The 18,789-nt window shown below is 59.8% G+C and overlaps 1 protein-coding gene and 1 non-coding gene across 2 annotated transcripts; one reads left to right on the top strand and one right to left on the bottom strand.

The window, feature by feature from the left end:
• Positions 1–2,423: 2,423 nt before the first annotated feature.
• RAB26 (RAB26, member RAS oncogene family) lies at positions 2,424–16,968 on the bottom strand. The gene is made up of 7 exons (XM_049905008.1): positions 16,650–16,968; positions 15,489–15,599; positions 13,031–13,072; positions 12,196–12,304; positions 11,920–12,094; positions 9,925–11,834; positions 2,424–2,514 (listed from the first exon to the last, which is right to left on the bottom strand). The coding sequence occupies exons 1-6, from the start codon at positions 16,863–16,865 to the stop codon at positions 11,684–11,686; spliced, it is 804 nt and encodes a 267-aa protein (XP_049760965.1). The 5' UTR covers positions 16,866–16,968; the 3' UTR covers positions 2,424–2,514; positions 9,925–11,683.
• Positions 10,495–10,577, top strand: LOC126087615 (small nucleolar RNA SNORD60). The gene has a single exon (XR_007519795.1). It is a non-coding gene; the product is annotated as a small nucleolar RNA SNORD60 (small nucleolar RNA).
• Positions 16,969–18,789: the final 1,821 nt, after the last annotated feature.

Genomic DNA, 18,789 nt, shown 5'->3' with positions numbered 1-18,789 from the left:
TTCCCTTTGTCCCAGCCTGACCCAGGGCCAGCTCTGCACCCAGCCAATGCCCAAATGGTTGCACCAAGGGTCACTTGGCAGGAGAGGGACGTCGATTCACTTAACCTGTACAGCAACCCTGGCAGCCCCGTTTACAGAGAAGGAGACTGAGGCACAGAGCCTCAGGCCCTCAAACCGTGTGTGGCTGGGCCAGAACTGCATCTGGGGGTCCCGGGCCAGGCTCTCCTCCCATAAATCAGCCGCAGGCACTTCGCTCCCTCCCCTGCCTCCACATCACAGCTCGCTGGTGCCAGTGGGCAGGGCTAGACAGACATGAGGCTCAACAGTCCACAAGGGGCATGGATAAAGCCACCCTCACAGACCGCAGCCTCAGGCTCAGGAAATCTCCCGAGGTACCTGCTGGTGGCCATCTCACCCCCTCAGCCAGAGGCCCTCGAGCGGCCACCATGGCTCAGCCCTAGCTAGGCTCAGGGATCATGACTAGCCTCCAGGCCTGGGTTCAAGATCCAGGGTTCTCTTGCTGCCTTGTGGCAAGGCCTCAGATTCCCCTTCTATGATGAGTGGGACTGGTGAGGCACCTGTCTGGGCCTCGTCTCCCAGCTCTGCTCCACCCCCACTGAGGGGGCCCTGGGCTGAACGAGGGTGCGGCAGGCCTGCATCACTATCTGGACTGGCTGCTGCCCTGGGAGCTCCCAGCTGCCAAGACAGGGTGCTATGAGGTTTCCACAGGTGAAGATGAGAAACCGGAGAACAACTGCTAGGGTGGTGAGACTAGGAGTAATGTTCATGTCCATAATAACTCAGAAAAGACACTTGAGGAAGAAGAGGACACTTTCAGAGCCACTAAGGAGGTCACCCAGCAGAAGGCCTGCGTGAGCACAGGTGTGCCAGGCAGCCCACAACCCCATGGCCATGCGTATCCAGAGAAAACCACGGAAAAGCAATTAAAAAGCTAATTAGCATTTCCTATCCTCCTCCCAGGGGCGAGGTGCCAAAAAAGCAGAACAAACTTGCACCCTGGGCCCCCCGGGGCTCTGCCAGGAAGACCACACTCCTGTGCACCTTCTGGGAGGGGGCAGTGCTCTTGGCAGCCATTTCCTGTGACCTTCCTGAAGTGCCAGTCCCAGGCCATTGGACCACACTCGAGAACAGAACTCCACAGATGCTGGAGGGGCAGGGGATGCCAGGTGGGAAGAGAAGCGAGGACACAGCTGCAGGAGCTGTGGAGAGGGTGCTAGATGGCCTGACCCCCACCTGGCCAGGGCTGAGACCAGCAGGGAACAGAGGGTGCGAGCTCCCACCAGCCAGGAAACACCCTCAGCATATGGCCAGGGAGGAGGAAGCAGACCCTGTGCCCAGAATCGGCCAGGCCCTCAGAGGCTCACCTTTCGTGACGGTGGTGACGGCTGAAAAGGCAGGCCCGAAGGTTGTTTCCATCCTGGTCTGCAGAAAGAGCAGGGACATGGTCTTGGCCCAGGAGAGTATAGACACGTGTGTGCCCGCACCATATACTTACACACTAAGGTATCGTGTGTGGAAACAGACATACCCACAACAGAGATGCACCCATGTGCACATGCACCACATGTTTACACATGGATGCACCACATGTGCATGTACCTGGACACTCTAACAACATAGACATGCACATGTTACAAGCACCACACACTTAACACACTAATGTACCACATGTGTATGGACACAGACCCATGACACACACACGTGGACATGCGCCATATGCGTGCACAAAAATGTACGTGTTGTGGACACAGACCCATGACACAAACACACACGTGAACATGCACCACGCACTTACACTTTAACGTACAATACATATATGGACATGGACAGGCCCACGACACAGACACACGTGTGGACATGCATCACACGCCCCCTAACATAACACATAGACACAGACAGGCCCACAACACAGACATGCACATATGGACATATGGACGTGCACCACACGATTGCACACTAATGTACCATGCATGTATAGATACAGACATGCCCATGACACAGATACACACATATGGACATGTACCACATGCTTGCACACTGATGTACCACATGTGTATAGGCATGGACAGACCTGCAACACAGACACGCACATACACCATGCGCTTACACACGGATGCACCGTGTGTGCATGTAGCTGGACACCCCTACAACACAGACATGCACACGTGGACATGCACCACATGTTTACACACTGACCACCATGTGTGGGTGGACACACCACAACACAACACACACATATAGCAGGCCCCGCTCGCCTTCCTAGGCAGGGAGGGCCCCCCTGGAAGATCTGCAGTGTGAGCACAGCCTGCTGGGGGTCCCTGGATACATGGCGGGGGTGCACAGAGGAACAGACTCTTACTCCAGGGATGCCTTACCCTGGTGGCAATGTTTGGGGCAGGAAGGCTGGTAGGTTCCCCAGAGAAGTGGTTTTAGTAGGTGTTCTTGTCCAAGCTCATGCTCTAGGTGGCATCTAGGGTCTGCAGGTTGAGTCCTCTGCAGGGGAGCAGACAAGGAGATCAGCACTGGGGCTTCTGTGGCAGGCACACTTGGGACTCTTCACACCACCAATGCCAATGAGGGTATGTCCATGGTGGGCAAAGTCCCCTACGTCCCTTCCACCCAGGTGTTCACAGCCGAGGAAGGGAGGAGCCCCACATGGGTGGATGGCACCAGTTTCTATCCTTTGAGCTTTCATCATCTGAAGAGCCTGCCTTGCTCCACCCCAAAGGTGAGGGAACTGCCCCTGCATGCCTGCTCCTCCACCCTGAGTCATAGCCAGTCACTTTCAGGCCCATCCCTCCCTCGAGTCAGATATCCCTGGGGCCAGGGCCAGGCCTCAATGGGTGATCACTGTGCTGGGCCAAGCACGAAAGCACCATGGCACGATGAGAGTGTCCTGCCCCCACAGCCCCAGGATCAGGCAGGGGACACTGGCCATGGGAGACCCTGTAGGTGCAGAAAGTGGAACGCACCTCTCCTGAGCCACAGCCCCAAAAGAGAGGGGTTAGAGGGAGTGTGGGGCCCAGTGTTGACCAGGCCTGGTACATCTGCAGGGGAGGAGGGGGGCCCAGTAGGCACAGTACTCTGAGTATGGGGCTCCAGCACAGCCGCATGCCTTGTAGGCCCTCCTACTACCAGGAGCCTGCAAGGCTGCATCTCATTAGTCTCCTGCTGAGTTGGCTGGGTTAGGGTCCCAGGATCATGGCCGCTTGGGCCACACTCGTTCACATCTGGCGACCCCTTGTAGCACCTCCACGATGCTGCACACAGGCTAATCTCCCTGGGGTTGGAGACCCCCTCGGCCTGCTCAATACTGAAACCAAGGTCAGTAACTCTCCTAGGGTTCTTGCATCCTGGGGGAGGGGAGGTGGCAGGCATGGAAGCCCACTCGATGTGGCCTGCTTTTCGGGTTGGGGGCAGGTGGCCCGGAGCAGCCCGCCGCAGGGTAGTAAGGCTCAGTACTAAGAATGCAGGACAGCAAACAAGCCCCCAGCCTGCACCAAGGCTCGTCCTCTGCCCCCAGAAGCCAAGCAAGACTTATCCTCTGCCTGGACAGGAAAGGAGGCCAGGCACACACCTGGCAATTCTGGCACCTTCTCCATCAGGCCATCCTGACTTGCCCCTCTGGTGATGCTCACCCCACACATGCCTTCAGGGTGGCCCTGTAACCCACAACCACCAAGCAGCGTCTCTTCACTGAGCGGCCGTCTCAAGCACTTGAGTGCCTCTGGCACCTGCTCCCATGTGGTCTGCCCACAGCCTGCCATGAGTCTGCTCAGCCTTGAGACTCGGGCCTCAACGAGCATCTCTCAGGAACCCTTCCCCGATTATGGGATGGCTTTTTTCTCAGCCCTGCAGCTGGTGCTGCCTCAAGGCACCCAGCCCCCATGCTCTGACAGCCCTGCAGGTTTGATGAGATGGGGTCCCGCGAGCTTGAGCCCAGTGCCTCCCTCTGTTGCCCCCTGCAGCATCCCTGGTACACAGCACAGCCCACAACACCCCCCACACAGTCAGCACCTTGGCTCGGAGAGGCGACAGGTTCAGACAAGGGCCAGGCACTGGGACTGGAGGGCTTGGCCCATGTATCCTCAAACAAGCTCTCAGGAGTGGGTAAGGGCCAGCAGCGGGCCTGCAGCAGGGCTCGGAAGAGGGCGCTAAGGCTGAGGGGCAACAGTGGCCGGGCTATGAAGTGGCCCTGGGCAGCAGTGGCAGCAGCAGTCTCCAGCCTCAGCGGGAGGTTCAGGGTCCCGGGCCACTGGGGTGAGGCTGCCCTGGGGGGGGCGAGGCACCAGAACCTGGACTTTGGAGGCCCTGCCCAATCAGCAGTTGGCCCAGGTGGGCCCACCCTTTTTGGGAAGTCCACAGCTGGCTCCTGTCTGGCCTGTGGGGTGCCCACTGGGAAGAGAGGTGGGGTCACAGGGAGGCCGCCCTAGACACTGACCCGGATTCTATAAATCCACCTGCTCCCTCCACGGCGCACTTCCAGGGACGAAGTGCCAGCTGGGGTGGTGGTAGGCCGGGCCAGTAGGTACCTCCCAGGGAATCTGGCTAGCCCACCAGCCCCAGTGGTCCAACACCCAGTGTTCCATCTGCAAGCACCTATGGCCAGCTGCAGCTGGGCCATGCTTAGAGATTAGGTAAACAGAAAGGCACGCAGCCACATGCAAAATGCCCAGAAGGTCCTGGGGCCAATGACAGCTGGCCTGGCCAACACACATCCTGACGCCATGGGGGTTCCCAGTGTTTGGCCACGCCCCTCTCTGCCCTCCACCTGACTTGCCCCGTGCTAACCACATCTCCAGAATCTGAATCTGGATTTAGCAAGATGCCTAGGGGCTCCCGCCTGATCCCATGGGGTTGGTCTTACAATACCTGTCTCTCCCGTTCTCCTCGGGCCAGGTAATCCTGCAGGTCATACCCAGGAAAGAGGAGGCTGGCCCAGGTCCCCACAGCTCTGGCCTCTTCTGTACCCCCAGTCGACCTGAGGCACTTGGGCAGCTAAATGTTGCCAACCCAGAACAGAAATTCTTGGGTCCTCACCCCCCTGTGGCCTGGTCCTGTCTACACGCCCTCCCTCCAGTGCTGGGGGAAGCAGCTTCCACAGGGTTCATGCCCTCCTCCAAATGGGCCAAGGTAGCAAGGCAGGGCTTAGAAAGGGCTTCCCTGTCAGCCCTTCTTGGCCCTCCCTCCAAAGTCCCGAGGGGCCCTGAAACCTAGTGGGGTGGCCTGGAAGCCAGGGAGTCTGCCCTTTAAAGAAGAAAAACACCCTGGCTCCCGGAGGAAACAGGCTGTTGTTACTCCTGCTACAGCCTGTCAGTTGAGAGGCGTGACCAAGGGTGCTGTGTGGCCCAGGGCAAGGTAGGGCAGGCCAGTGGTGGCAAACAGGGTGGTCTCTCCTCCTGCTGTCCCCACCCGGGAAAGGCTGAGCCCTGAGCAGGGCCAGGGGAGGGCTACCCACACTCTTCACACCTGAGTCTGGGGTCAAGGACCAAGGGATTCCCAGGTGCCAGGGAGCTCACTGCAGCCATTTAGGAAGCAGAAGTCTTCCACATACATGTAATGCCTCCCCACCACTTGCCCTCCTCTGAACAGCCCGGGAGTGCCCCTCCATAGGAGCCTCACCCCATGATCTGTGCGGGGAGGGTGAGGATGGCTCCCTGGGACCACTCCCAACCCCACCTCAGGGATGCTGGATGCACCCTGAGGGGTATGGATCAGGCATGGTGGGGTCCTGCCCACTTAGGCACTATGGATGGCAGCAGTGTGAGTGGTCAGCCCAGCCCATCCCGGTGAAGTGGAGGGCGAAGGGGGTCTTTGGACACAGCTTCCTGCAGAGGTCAAGCCCAGCCCTAGGAAACAACTCTGGCAGCGTCACGTGGGTGGGCATGGGGAATCCCCTGAGCAGCAGCGCTGAGGCAGGGAGGAGCAGCCTACACTGGGAGTCCCATCAGCCCATCTGTTCTGGCAGCCGCCACCCCAGGGAGGAGCTCGAGGGTGTAAGAAGTCTAGCCCTGTGGGTGGCCAGCACTTCAGAGCTGCCTGGGGGACCCAGGCTGCCCAACCCTGGGTCAGCCCCTGGCTCGGGTCTCCAAGGCCAAAGTCTATGCTGGGCCACCAAATCCTATAGAAATGGGCCTGGTTCCCATAGCAAAGCCACACACTCCCCTGGCAGTTCCCTGATGTCCTCTTAGCACGGTTTTTCCATCTCGAACATGCAGGGTGTGATATCAGGGCCCCCTTCCCTTTCCACTACACTACAACCAGAACTCTGCAGTCTGGGGACCTGCATAGCCTCCTAACCAGCCCTCTTCCCAGGGATCTCCCCCACTCCAGCACCCCTGCGACCCATCCTCTCCTGCCCAGGTCTCCCCATGGGTCTGAGCCTCTCCAGCATCTATGGCTCACCCAGCTTTAACCCCACCACCCACAACAGGAATGCCCGCCTCTTCCTCACCTGCCCCTCAGCATTCAGGTATCATCTCCCCGTCCTTTCTCCCGGGGACCTGGCTAGTCTGCGGAAAGTTTGGAGGGCTTCCTGGAGGAAGGACCTGATCAGATCCTGATCGGGTGCTTGTCTTCCAGTCTCCGTAACTGGCTGCTGGGGCCACTCCAGGGGCAGTCCGCCTGCCTGCACCCTCCCTTGGCTCAGCCTGCCTGGCCCCTGGCTGTGGGGGGCAGTGGGGGTAGTGGAAAGGGCAGAACTGGGCAGCCTCTCGCAGGCTATGGAAGCGGGTCTCCCAACTAAAGGAAGCAGGTCTGGGTTTCTCCAGCATTCAAGGCCTAAGTGCCTAATGACTGTGCCTTACAAGCCACCTGGGGTCACTGTCTCAGCAGCTCCCCCAGCTCCTGTCTTGGTGCAATTCCCTTCACGCTTCCCCGTGGAGCCTGCGTGGATCCCCACTCCTGAACTGGGTCTGAAGGTGCAATGGGGACTCAGAAGACATCTACCACCCCAACCCCACTTGAGCCATGCAGCAGCCTTATCACCTCCTCCCAGCACCCAGGACACCTGAAGTCCTGGGTCTCCACCAGGCTCCTGGGGTGCCCTCCCTTAGGTGATCCTGGGACTGGTTCAACTCACCCTCCCCCAGGTGTCCAGCCAGCCCCAGCCTCTTCCTGCTGCTTGAAGTCTGCGCTTGGACATCAGCACCAGCCCATGGCCCAATTTCCCTCCTTGTCTGCCCCCTGAGTATGTTGAGGAACAACCCTACCTCTTCTGCCCTGGGGGCCGGCTCACAGGGAAAAATCCGTGAGAGCTGAGGGGTCAGTCAGCCCCCTCCCGCCAGCAAGGCCTGGCTAGGAGGAATCCGGGATCAGAGCAGGATATGCCCTGCAACACATCTTTGGGCTGGGTACGTGCTGGTACTCCAATGCAGGCTCTCAAGGTGTCCATCACAGATGGCCCAGCAAAGTGGTAAAGAGTGCAGGTGCTGGACCCAGGCAAACCTGGGTTCAAACCCCACCTCAGCTGAGGAGCTATGTGGCTTTAGGCAAGCTGACTGCCTTCCTGGGCCTCAGATATCCCACTCCGAAAATAGGTGGAACCGTGAGAGATGACATAGGAGTTAGGAGTGAAGGTTCCACACGGCAGTTGCTCTCTGAGAGCTGAAGGTGGAGGCTCAGAGAGGCTGGGTGGCTGGCCTACTGACTACACAGCCAGCGAGAGGTCGTGCCGCAGCTAAGCCCAAGTCCAACTAGTGCCAAAGCCCTACTCCTTCTGACTCCTCTGCTGCCCCCGGCAAACCAAGGTGCTCCCCATGCATGTAAGCCAAATTGAACCAGAGAGCACGAGTCACCACATCCTGCTGCCGGGACCTGTCAACCAACTCCAACCCCACCACCTTCCATCATCTCTTCTTCCCACTTTCTAAATGGCTCATCCTTCCTCCAGCCTGCTCTCCAAGGTCCACAACAAGTATACACGCTGAGTGTGCCAGGCCCTGTGCTCGACATGGGGATGTGGGTGGCTAAGAGTGAGTCCAGCCCTAGAAAAGGCAGGAGTCTGGGGAGCCAGCAGAGTCAGGAGCACAGGAATTCCCGTTCAATACAACAAAGACACTTTTCCATGGGTTCCTATCTTCACCCAAATGGATGCTTAAGACCTTATTGTTGCCATTCATCTCCAGAAAGATCTTCATACACAGCCATGGTAGGAACCAGGAAGCAACTCCACAGGTTGGGGTGCTTATTCCCAGCCAGGCTGCCCACACTCCTGCTCCTATCAAAGGAAGGGTCTGGCCTGGAGAGAGAGGCTACTGGATGTAGGGACCCTGGACCCAGGGTTTCTGTGGAGAAACCTGAAAGCCCACAGCAGTGAAGCAGATTTACAGCAGAGCCAGTGCCCAACACACAGACCCTCAGGGAAGAGGTCCAGGAGGGGAGAGGCCCAAAGACAAGGAACTAGCAAGAGCGTGGCTACATGCTTGGCACTTGGCAAAGGCCAGGAGGTGGGCAACTCTAAGGAGAGGGTTTGGCGTGGTACATGGGGAGGGGTCTCAGGGATGGGAGAAGGGTGGCAGCCACGCTGAGCACCACAGAGCTATAAGAAGGGGAGGCAGCAGAGTAAGGTGGAGCCCCACCCCGGGGGCAGAGTGGGATCCAGTAGGACCCACCCCTGAAGCCCAGCTCAGCCCCAACATCCAGACTCGGCCCCAGATGACAGCCCTGGCGTAATTCAAAACCATCAGGCCCAGGCAGCCACATCCCAGTGAGGTCTACTGGACACCCGCCCCCCACCCCGCTCCTCTGGAGACCCAGCCTCATCACTGCTCCCCTGACACCCCACCCAGCACCGCAGTCCACCCTTCACACACAACCAGAAGCCTCTTTACTAGACGAAGATCCAACCCCATCACCCCAATAGCTTCCTCTTGTATTCACAATGGAGTCTGGGTGGTACAAACAGTTAATGTGCTTAGCTGCTAACCAAAAGGCTGGAGATTCCAGCCTACCCAGAGGTGCCCCAAAAGAAAGGCCTGTTTCCGAAAAATCAGCCATTGGAAACCCAGTGGAGCACAGGTCTACTCTGACACACATGGTGTTGCCATGAGTTGGAACTGACCCCACAGCAGCTGGTTAGGTACACACAATAAGATCCCCATCCACACCCTGTGGGCTGGCCCTGCCTCACTGACTTTTCTCATCACTTTGCAGTGCTCTGTGAGAGTACGCCCTGGCCAAGCCTTTCTCACTCAGGGCCTTTGCACATCTGGCTGCTCTCCTCGGAATGCTCTTCCGGGCAATTTCCCAGGACTTGGTCCTTCCCCAGCTGGGTCTTTAGCTAACTGTTCCCTGGTCAAAAGGCCTCTCAGAGGCCTCAACTCTCTTTCTCAGCACCCCATTTCTTTCTTTCGTAGCAACTACAGCAATTCCTCATTATCTTAATCTGTATAACTACACTCCTCCAGGACACTTGGCGGCGTGTGGGGACATTTTTGGTTGTCACAGCTGGGGGTGGGGTGCTACTAGCATCTAGTGGGTGGAGACCAGGGACGCTGCTCAACATTTTACAATGCGCAGGACAGTACCTAACACAAAGAACGATCCAGCCCGAGCTGTCAACAGCGCCGAGGGAGAGAAACCCTGCACTCTAAAACGAGCAGATGAAAATTCGGGTCCTGTTCCTCCGCAGTCTCCCAGGCGCCTAGAACAGTGCCTGGCACCTAGGCGGCAATTAATAAATGTAGAAGGAATGAGTAAAAAACAAGAGATTGAAGGGATGGAGTCAGTGAGGAACAAGCTGACAGGCAAATGGACTGACACAGAGACCCCGGCCCGGCTCAGCCCCGCCCCCCCCCCCCGGCGAGACCCCCCTCGCCCGTACCCCTACGCATCCGCTCCCCACCCCCAGCGCGCGGCCCCCAGGCGCGATCCCCGGGTCCTGAACGCCGCGCGGACACTCACCCGCCCCCTGCCACCGGGGAGCACTAGCACGGCCCGCCGGCTCCATCGTGCCCCTTCGGCCGCGGGCCGGGAAACCGACCGGACGCGCGAGCCGGAAGTACCCACGCGCCGCGCCCGCCGGGACTTGTAGTTCCCGGGCTCTGGGGGCCCGGGCAGCGGTCTGACTCTCGTCGCTTCAGAAACTACGACTTCCGGCGGCCCAGACTCCGCGGGGCGGGATTGGCAGCTTCAGAATCGGGTAGAGAGCATAGCCTATCAGGTACGAGTAGGGCAGATACTTCCGTTAGGATTGTTCAATCACAGAAGTGGGACAGTTTCTATAAAGGCTTGAGCCTCGTGCATCCCCGTTCTTTCCGGTTGCGTGTGAGCACAATACTTACGCGTAGCTGTCGGGGCTGAGGGAGTTTCTCGAACCCTGCAAGCTGGCTTAGCTCTGGATTAAGCCTCCACCTGAGCTGCACATGGGTCCTAGCGGATCCCAAGGTTTTCCTTCGCGGGAGTCCGAATTTCCAGACCCACATCTCCGTCCGGGTAAGCCCGGGCCGGGCCTTTTCCCCAGACGCAGCTCCGAGCCTGTGATGAATTGCTTTAATTTCTGACACCTCGTATGAACACTGTACGTGCAGTCTGATTATTTTGCAAGACTGAGGCTTCAGGGTGCGTGACCTTGATGGGGAGGAGGATTGGGAGTGAAACCACTTGCCCCAAACGGTGGAGGGGGCTACTGTTTATATCTCGGCGCTATCTGGTTTTCAGGGCCATCGTGGAACCGGCTGCAGACCCTGAGCCAAAGTCAACTTCTTGAGCCCAGCGGGCAGCAGGGCCTGGTGGTAAGGTGGCCGTCTGTGTGTCCGAGATACTTAGTAATAAAGTAGAGGTGGTTAACTGATGCTGTGTTAGCTCTTCTTATTCGCCTGCCATGTGCCGCCCTGAGGACTGCTCATCTTGGATGGAAGTTGGGAAGGGTTGGGGCAGAGACATCAAGGTGGTATTTCTTGGCGTCTCTTGGTGCTGCCTTCTCCGTTTTTTGGCTACAATGCTAAGAAAGATTGGGCTTTGTGCTGTTGCATGGAGTGGGTCTTGAGCTCTCACTAGCAGACCACGGAGTGCCCTTTGAAGCCTGGTTGTTAACAGACGAGGTGGAGGCATTCCAGAAAGCACGATTTTATTAACTAGGACTGGGAACAAAGGTTTGCAATCTCTAAGACTCCACGATTTTAGTGCAAGGTGAAACACGATCCTTGTCCCAGCTCTGCCCCATTGTAACCCACCCCTTTCTGGCCTTGCTGAGGGAGGTCTCAGGGACGGAACCCCTCACGACATGCAGGGCAGTCACTCCCGTCCCAAGTCTGCCTGACGCTCGTGAATGCCTAAATTATATTCCCTGTATTACAAAGACTGGGAGTCTCCAAGGTGACAGGAAGAAGACCCTATATAGGATGCTTAACCAGACCTAGCAGGTGGGGCAGGAGCAGCTGGCGGCCCTGGGACGCAATGCACAAAGGAGCCAGTGATGGAGCCTTTTCTGGCTGGGTAGCGTACATGGCTCCAGTCAAGGCTTCTGTAGGCCGTTAGGCACTGTACACCTTGGCCTGGTGTCCAGCAGGGGGCAGCAGAGCACTGGGCAGTCGGGCTCGGACACAGGACCACCTCTACCCTGCTGGCCTAGAGGCAAGGGCTGCGTACCGGCTGCCTCCCTGAAGCTAGTTTACTGGGATTGGGGCACAAGATTGCCAGTGAGGCATGGAAGGGGCCAGGCTCAGCCTGAGTCCTTGGGATGACCACTGGCAGCCTGTGCCCAACCAGGTCGGGGTCTGCAGCAGGAGCCCCCACGGCCCTCCCTCTTAACATAGTCGTGCAGCCAGAAGTGGGCCTCACTGGGGGCCATCATGGAGTGCTGCTTCAACTCCCTGTGGGATGGGTGACCCTGAGCAGGGTGGTCTGGAGACCCCGACCAGGGTGTCTCAGGCAGCTGGCCTGGGATGGGGACTTAACTTTGCTATGGCCGTGAAGGCTAGGTCCACGTTGAGGCCTGTCTTCACACTGGTCTCCATGAAGGGCAGTCCGTACTCCTGCAAACAGCTGTGCCAGCTGGGCCTTGGCCTGGAGGGACAGCTAGGACCCTGTCCCCGCAGCCACAGGACCATCCTCCTGCCACCCCTGCCCCTTGCTCACCTTGGCCAGCTTCTCCCCGTCTTCCCCCTTCACCTCATGCTCCTGGGTAGAGTCCACCTGGCTTGGGCACATGGGGCTTTTGTGACAGCTGCCCACCCATCACCCTTGCCCTCCTGCAGGAAGGACAGGCTGGGCCCACCTTGTTGCCCAGCAGCATGAGTACGGTGTCATGCTGGGCATGCTCCTGGATCTCGCTCAGCCAGGCCTGCGGGGACCAGGGACATTGGAGGCCCAGGCCAGGACGCAGTGGGAGGTGGGATCCAGGATCTGTAAACCCCAGGACCACACCCTCTAGGCACCGGTAGGGCTCTTGCTGACAAGGCACAGCTGCCATGCTGAGGCACCTAGTTTACAGGTAGCTGGAATGTCAACCTGACCCACTAAGGCCCTTCTCTCAACCCTGACCCCTGCATTCAGATCACCACTAGGGGGCTGTCGCCACCCCCCTTCGGCAGGTCCTCAACCCTCTGGGACCTCAGTGCCATATGACCCCTTCCCTGGTGTGGTCCAGGGGGTGGGGTGGAGTCAGGAGGTCCCACCAGGGCCTGTTACCAGGCCCCCTGCCAGGAAAGAAGCATTGACTGGGATGTTGTCAAAGGAGGCCTTGGAGTGGTGGGGGCAGATGGGCACCTGTCACCCACACCCTCATCACCCACACACCCCCAGTCACAGGGTGATGGTGACATCACACTAGCACACCAGCTACTTCCTACCCACTTGGCACCTGGGTACTACCTCAGCAGGAGCCAAGGGAGCTAGGGCACCAGCAGAACACAGCCCGCCTTCCTGGGGACCTGAGGCCCCGCACTCACCATAAGCATCTCCATAGTAGGCTGCGGAACTGCTCCTGGCCAGCTGTGTCCCAGCAGGTCAGGCGGCCCAGCCCCTCCCAGTGTCCCCTGCCCCCAACTCCCCCCCCATCACCTCTCACCTGGATCTTCACCTTCATGCCATCCACATCCAGAACTTTGTTCTGAAACGGAACCACCCAGCTCCTGCCAGGGACCAGCCAACCACCCTGTCCCAGGCAGTGGCTGGGCCAGCGCCATCATCTGGCCAGGGGCTCCCAAGAGTGGGATGGGGGGGCAGTGCCAGGCCAGGACAGCCCAGCCCTGCTGCCCAGATGGGGAGACTGAGTTAACGGGTCCCCACCTTCCAGGACCTACCAGGCCCCTGACGCGGGGGGCATGGAGGGCATGACCCTTGCTAGATCCTGAATTTTCCCCCACCTCCACCTCAGGAGTTGGCTCTGCCCCTACACCTGCCTCCTAGTCCCCCTCCCCCTGCCTGCAGTTTCCATGGCCTCTTTGGCCTCTTTCACCTGAGGGATCCTTGGGTCCCCCAGCTCTCCTCGACATTCCCCCTCACCCCTGGGTGAGCTGGTCCAGGTGCCCCAACACATGAAGATGCCAGGCCCCTCTACCACCAGGACGGCCCCATACTCCAAGGTTCAGCCCACCCCGAGACCTGGCATATAACCCCCCCAACTGTTCTTCACTCAGTCCTGTTGCTCTTCCAGCCAACCCCTCGCCCCCACCCCCACAGTACCTCTCAAGCCCCCAGCACTTCCTCTCCTGGGCCCACTTGCCCATCCAGCCTCAACCCGCAGCCAAAAGCAGCCCGCTCCCTGTGGCCACAGGGCCCTGCCACCCCAGCTTGCCCCTGCCTGGCCCCTCTTCTCATGCTCTGCACAGGTTGTGCTGCTCCAAGCACACATGTAATGGCTTACTTGAAGTCACCCACACTGTGACCCCAGACACACGACTAATGCCTCATCTCAGTTTCCTCATCTGCAAATGGGGATGCCAGGGTACCCACTGGGGGACTGTACCAGGGTCATATGAACGAACAGAGTAGTGGGGACCTCATGCCCCAGTGAGGGCCTCTCCCCCTAAAACTTACCAGGGGTTACAGGGACAGGAGGAGAAAAGAGGGGCAGGATTGCTTAACGGATACTGAGTCTCTTAGTGGATGGAAAAACCAGAAACGGATCATGGCAATGGCTACACAACATGGTGAACATAATTATGTCACTGAATTGTATGTGTAAAAATGGATGAAATGGCAAATGTTTTGTTACATACATTTCATCACAATTAGATGAAGAAAAACCCTCTCCCCTCTGGACCTTGGGCTCCCGAGGGCAAGCCTGCGTCTGTCTTGCCCACTGCAGTAACCCTGGAGCCCTGAATGGTGCCTAGTCCACAGCTGGTGCTCATTCCACGTTTGCTGGCTGATGTGGTCCCCAGCCTGGTCCTCCCAGGATAGGAGTAGGCACAGGCCCCAGGTTCCATCTGCTGGTGTGGGGTGGTGCAGGAGGGGCCCTCACCACAAGCCCAGGCCCCTTGGCTGGCTCATGCCTGCCTACCCCACTCCCTCAGCTCCTTCTCTCAAGGTGCTCCTGTGTCTCCAGGGAACTGGGTGCAGCCATCTGCTAGGCTGGGGAGGACACCCCGCCTTCTCTGGTACCTGGGGCAGTGGTGTGAACCCAACGGCCTCACATCCCTAGCTGCCTGGCCCGACCCAGAACAAAGAGGAGGGTGGGGAGGGGGCCAGAACAGGAAAAGGATCCCACCCCAGCCTGAATAAACGACCTCCTCTGGTACCTCAATGCTGACAGCCTTCTGGAGGACTTGAGGGGACCTGACTCCCAGGCTGGAGTTAGCCTCTTTTCTGTCCCCAGATGGGCCTTCTGCCCAGCCTCCTGCTAACTGGGTCTAACTAAAGGGTGAAAAATGCAAATCCTAGTTTTGCTGAGAACACACCAACACCTTGGCACTCAGAATTCAAACTGGTGCGCAGAGGTGCGGGCTCTGCTTCCGGAACCTCCAGGTCTGAGGCCCTGGCCCTATCCTTCCTTGCTGACCCCACAGGCTGCTGGAGGTGCCTCAGGGAGCCGAGAGCCTATGGGCACCCCTAGAAAAGCCTAGGAGACAGCCTGCAGGTTGGTGGGGCTAAGGGGGTCTCTGACAGTGGAGGGGAGCTAGGTGGGAACCTGATCCTCCTCCCCAAGGGCAGGGACATCTGCCCCAAGCAAGGTCTGGGGACACAGCCCCCAGTCTCTAGGGAATGCCCACCCCAGCTCTGGGGGTGGTGCTGGCAAGCACTACAGCCACCTTTCCCATGGGACCTGGGCAGCAGCCAGGGTATCCCCTGCAGTCCCAGGGTTTCTCTGTGCTGGGCCTTGACTGGCCAGCCTTAGGGGCACCAGTTCCCACCCCTAAAGGCAGAGTGGAGAACCCTAAGGGTGGTGCCAGGGGTACGTCTCATTTCAGTCACTGGAAGACATGCCTGACCCAGAAGCTTGGTACTGTGGGGAAACAGAGAACCAGGGCACCTGAAGGGAGGGAGGCTGGGTGAACAGACCCCCAGTCAGTAACCCCACTCACCCGGAAGTTGATGCCCACGGTGGCGATGAAGATCCCAGCCAGGAAGACCCTGTCCTTGAAGTGCACCAGCAGGCAGGTCTTCCCCACGCCCGAGTCTCCCACCAGCATCACCTCGGGCAGTGGGAGAGGGCAGGATATCAGGCCTGGGGTGCAGGAATCTGGCCACTGAAGCATCCAGAGGGGGTGTCAGGTGTGCCCTGAGCTAGCCTGGCCTGGGGGCTGTAGGCAAGGGGTAGGGATGGAGGAAGGAGGCCCAAAGCCCAGGCTGGCAGGTCCCACAGGGCCTGGGGGAGTTAAGGCAGCCTATGGCCCCCACCAGCATGGAACCCCAGCTTCCGCCTCTGGAAGGCCTTGTCCCCTCTCTCCTTCCCAGTCAGTGGGGTGAGATAGCTGCCTCCACCAGGGCTGTACCTACCCCCACCCCACAGGCTCAGATACCAGGCTTAATCTGGGAGGGGTCAGGGCAGCCCAGGAGCTTGGGAAGGGAGTATTCGGGGCCTAGTGGGGAGCAGAGGCAACGGGGGTGGCAGCTGGGGACCTCCTAAGAGGTTTATGGAAGCATCCTGCTGGTGTCTTCTTCAAATCCCAGCAAGGCTCATAAGCAATTTGCTAACTGACCTAGGGTCCTGGCCAGATTTGTGGGCAAGGAAGCCCCAGGTCACCCATCAAGAAACCAAGGAGAAGCAGCCTGGCCCTCCCCCTCCTCCCACCCCCAGCCTGCAGCCAATGGCTCCATACCCCCAAGTCCTGCCCCTTTCTTCCCACGATTCACACAGCTCCTGCCCTTGGCCTGAGGGTGGCCGCCCATGCTCCCCACCAAGCTGGTAAACCTCTTCTTAGTACCCCCCCCTCAAAAAAGGAAGACCACAGCCCGGGTGGGGGCAGGGGGTATTAAGCGCAGGGAATAGGGACCTACCAGGTTCTGGCCCCTCGCGGGACCCTAGGTCCAGCCCTGCCAGCTGGGGGGCAGCAGGCCCTGCCACCTGTTGGGTACCATAATCCCGGGCCGACAGCTGTGTGACTGCGATGCACCGGGCCAGCTGGACCCGCTAGCTGCAGGGTGCCACGCGGCCCTGTGCCCCTCCTGGGCCCCCTTCCCCCTGGCTCAGGCCAGGTGCCACCTGCTGCGCTGGCCCGGGGCGGGGAGGGGGGCTGGCTCACTTTGAAGGCGATGTCAGTAGAAGTTGCCGCCGCTGTCGAGTGAGGGCCGGCCGGGCTGCTGGGGCCAGCTGGGCGGCGCCTAGGAGCCGGGGCGCTCGGTCGCCGGGCGTGCAGCCGGGGCCCGTTGGCCGAGGGCAGCGCGGAGGCGGCGGGCGGAGGCGGCGTGAGCACGGGCCCCCTTGCTCCTGGAGGTCTTCTTCCTGGACATACCGGCATGCTCTGGGTGCTCACGCTGCTGCAGCCGCGCCTGGGCAGTCCAGCCGCCGGCAACGGCAAAGCCAGCTCGGAGCGGACCGGGGCCCGGGGCACCCGAGCCCTGCCCCCGCCCCCTCCCCCCCTCCCCGCGCCCGACAGGCTGAGCAGCCACTCAGGCCAGGCCTCAAGCCGCCGCTGCCAATGGCCAAGCGGGGGGCGGGGACACGCAAAGGAGTCTGTTTCCGGGGGCGGGGGCGGGGGCGGGGGCGGGGCCGGGGCACTGCCCAGGTATGCGCTGTCCGCTTGCCCCAGCCCAGCACCCCAGGCCCAGGGACAGCTCTGTGGCCGCCCCCGGGTCTTGCCAATGTGCTGGGGCAGTGGGCCTGGGTAAGGTGAGCACCCTGGGACCCTGCTGCCCCTCAGTGTGCTGTGCGCCGCCCCTGCCCAGTGATTCACGCTGGACCGCTTCTGGGGCTGGCGCCAAGAGGGGTCCTGAAGTGGGGGCGCTGGGGCAGTGGGCCTGGATGGGTGGGCACTCTGGGATTCTGTCGTTTCTCCAGCCAGAGGGGCCGCCTGACCTACTACCCCGACCCTTTCATGCTCAAGGCAAGCGGTCCTGGAGCATCCAGCACTCCAGTGGGCTTGGCAAACAAATGCCCAGCGCCTGGGGCTCAGCTGACAGCTGGCTACCTGACAGGGAGAGATGACACCACTGTACACTCTCCCCCACAGCCTCTGGATCCCCGGGAAAAGGGAAGTCAGGGGTCACAGCCAGCAGCAGGCCCTAGGATTGTCCCCTCCCATGGGACTGAGCGTTGAGAGGTCTGGAGGCCGAAGGAGGCTGGACCCCTTCCCCACATGCTGTGACTAGCCCCTCTCCTTACCGGGCCAGCTATTTCTGGACCAAGTGCTGCTTCTCCAGAACTCACCTGGCCCCTGATTACCCCTCTCCAGGGCTAACACCTCTCCCACCCTGTCTGCTGGGGCTGTCTCAGGGCCCCCACCCAAGATGCCCCAGCTTTGAGGAGGTGGCAGTAGTCAGCGAATCCTGGCATGGAGCTCCTCAATGCCTTGCCCAGGCCTGGGGGGCCTAGGAAGGGCTCTGCTTGCTGCACCCCCGGCTAACCCCAAGATGTGACGGCTGTCACCAGATCCTGGCCCTCCAGAGGCTTAGCCCTCCCACTGGCCCAAACAATCAGCTGCCTCTTGGGATCAGAGGTCTGAGAAAACACGGATGGAGGGACATTGCCTGCAAGAGTGACATACTGAGGGAGGCCTGGCTCCACTGAGACTATCAGGTGCCCAGCACACATCATCTTCAAATGGACCCTGAGAGGTGGGTGCTGTTGTTGTCCCCCTTGTACAGATGAGAAATTGAGGCCCAGAGAGGCAAGGAGAGCTGTCCAAGGTCACCAGGGAGGAAGTGGCAGAGCCAAGATTTGAGCCCAGCAACTCTGGCTCCCAAGAGCATAAACAGTCCCCTGGTAGGGTTGGCCCAGTGGTCCCCTAGAGTCCCACCCCTCAGCTACCTGTCAGGGCCAGACCAAGCCCAGAGAAGCCCTCTCAGGGCCCCCAGGCCCCCTTTCCTTGCCCTGTACCTCTGGCCCCACCCCTTGCAGGCCCTCCCAGATGTGTGCAGTGAGGCCTGATTTGGGGGTATTGGGCCCCCACGGCTTGCCCTGGGGACTCCAGGTGTCCTACTCCCATGAGGCCAACCTCAGGGTGGCTGGCCCAAGGTCTCACCTAGGGGCCCGAGCAACTGATTTCCCCTAGCCTCAGGGTCCCAGAAAGTTGGCACCCCCGTCCTGCTAGCTGCTGCCTGCACCGCTTGTGGGCATGGGGCCTGTGGAGAATTCTGGGGTCTCTGGAGTCCCTGGGGGCTGCAGGTAGGGCATCTGATAGGGATGACCAGGAACAGAGAGGTAGGCAGGCAGGCCAGAGAGAG

The sequence above is a fragment of the Elephas maximus genome, chromosome 12 (assembly GCF_024166365.1).
Source record: "Elephas maximus indicus isolate mEleMax1 chromosome 12, mEleMax1 primary haplotype, whole genome shotgun sequence".
In the NCBI taxonomy this organism is placed as follows: domain Eukaryota; kingdom Metazoa; phylum Chordata; class Mammalia; order Proboscidea; family Elephantidae; genus Elephas; species Elephas maximus.
The sequence above is the reverse complement of the archived record's forward strand: the minus strand, read 5'-3'. Positions and strand labels throughout refer to the sequence as shown.

Bases quoted from the DNA above. Each gene is read 5' to 3' on its own strand.
- RAB26 (XM_049905008.1), bottom strand. From the start codon at position 16,865: ATGCCGGTATGTCCAGGAAGAAGACCTCCAGGAGCAAGGGGGCCCGTG. The intron at 12,305-13,030 runs GTGAGAGGTGAT...TGGTCCCCGCAG, and splicing joins GCATGAAGGTGAAGATCCAG to GCCTGGCTGAGCGAGATCCA. The intron at 11,835-11,919 runs GTTAAGTCCCCA...CCCATCCCACAG, and splicing joins GCCTTCACGGCCATAGCAAA to GGAGTTGAAGCAGCACTCCA.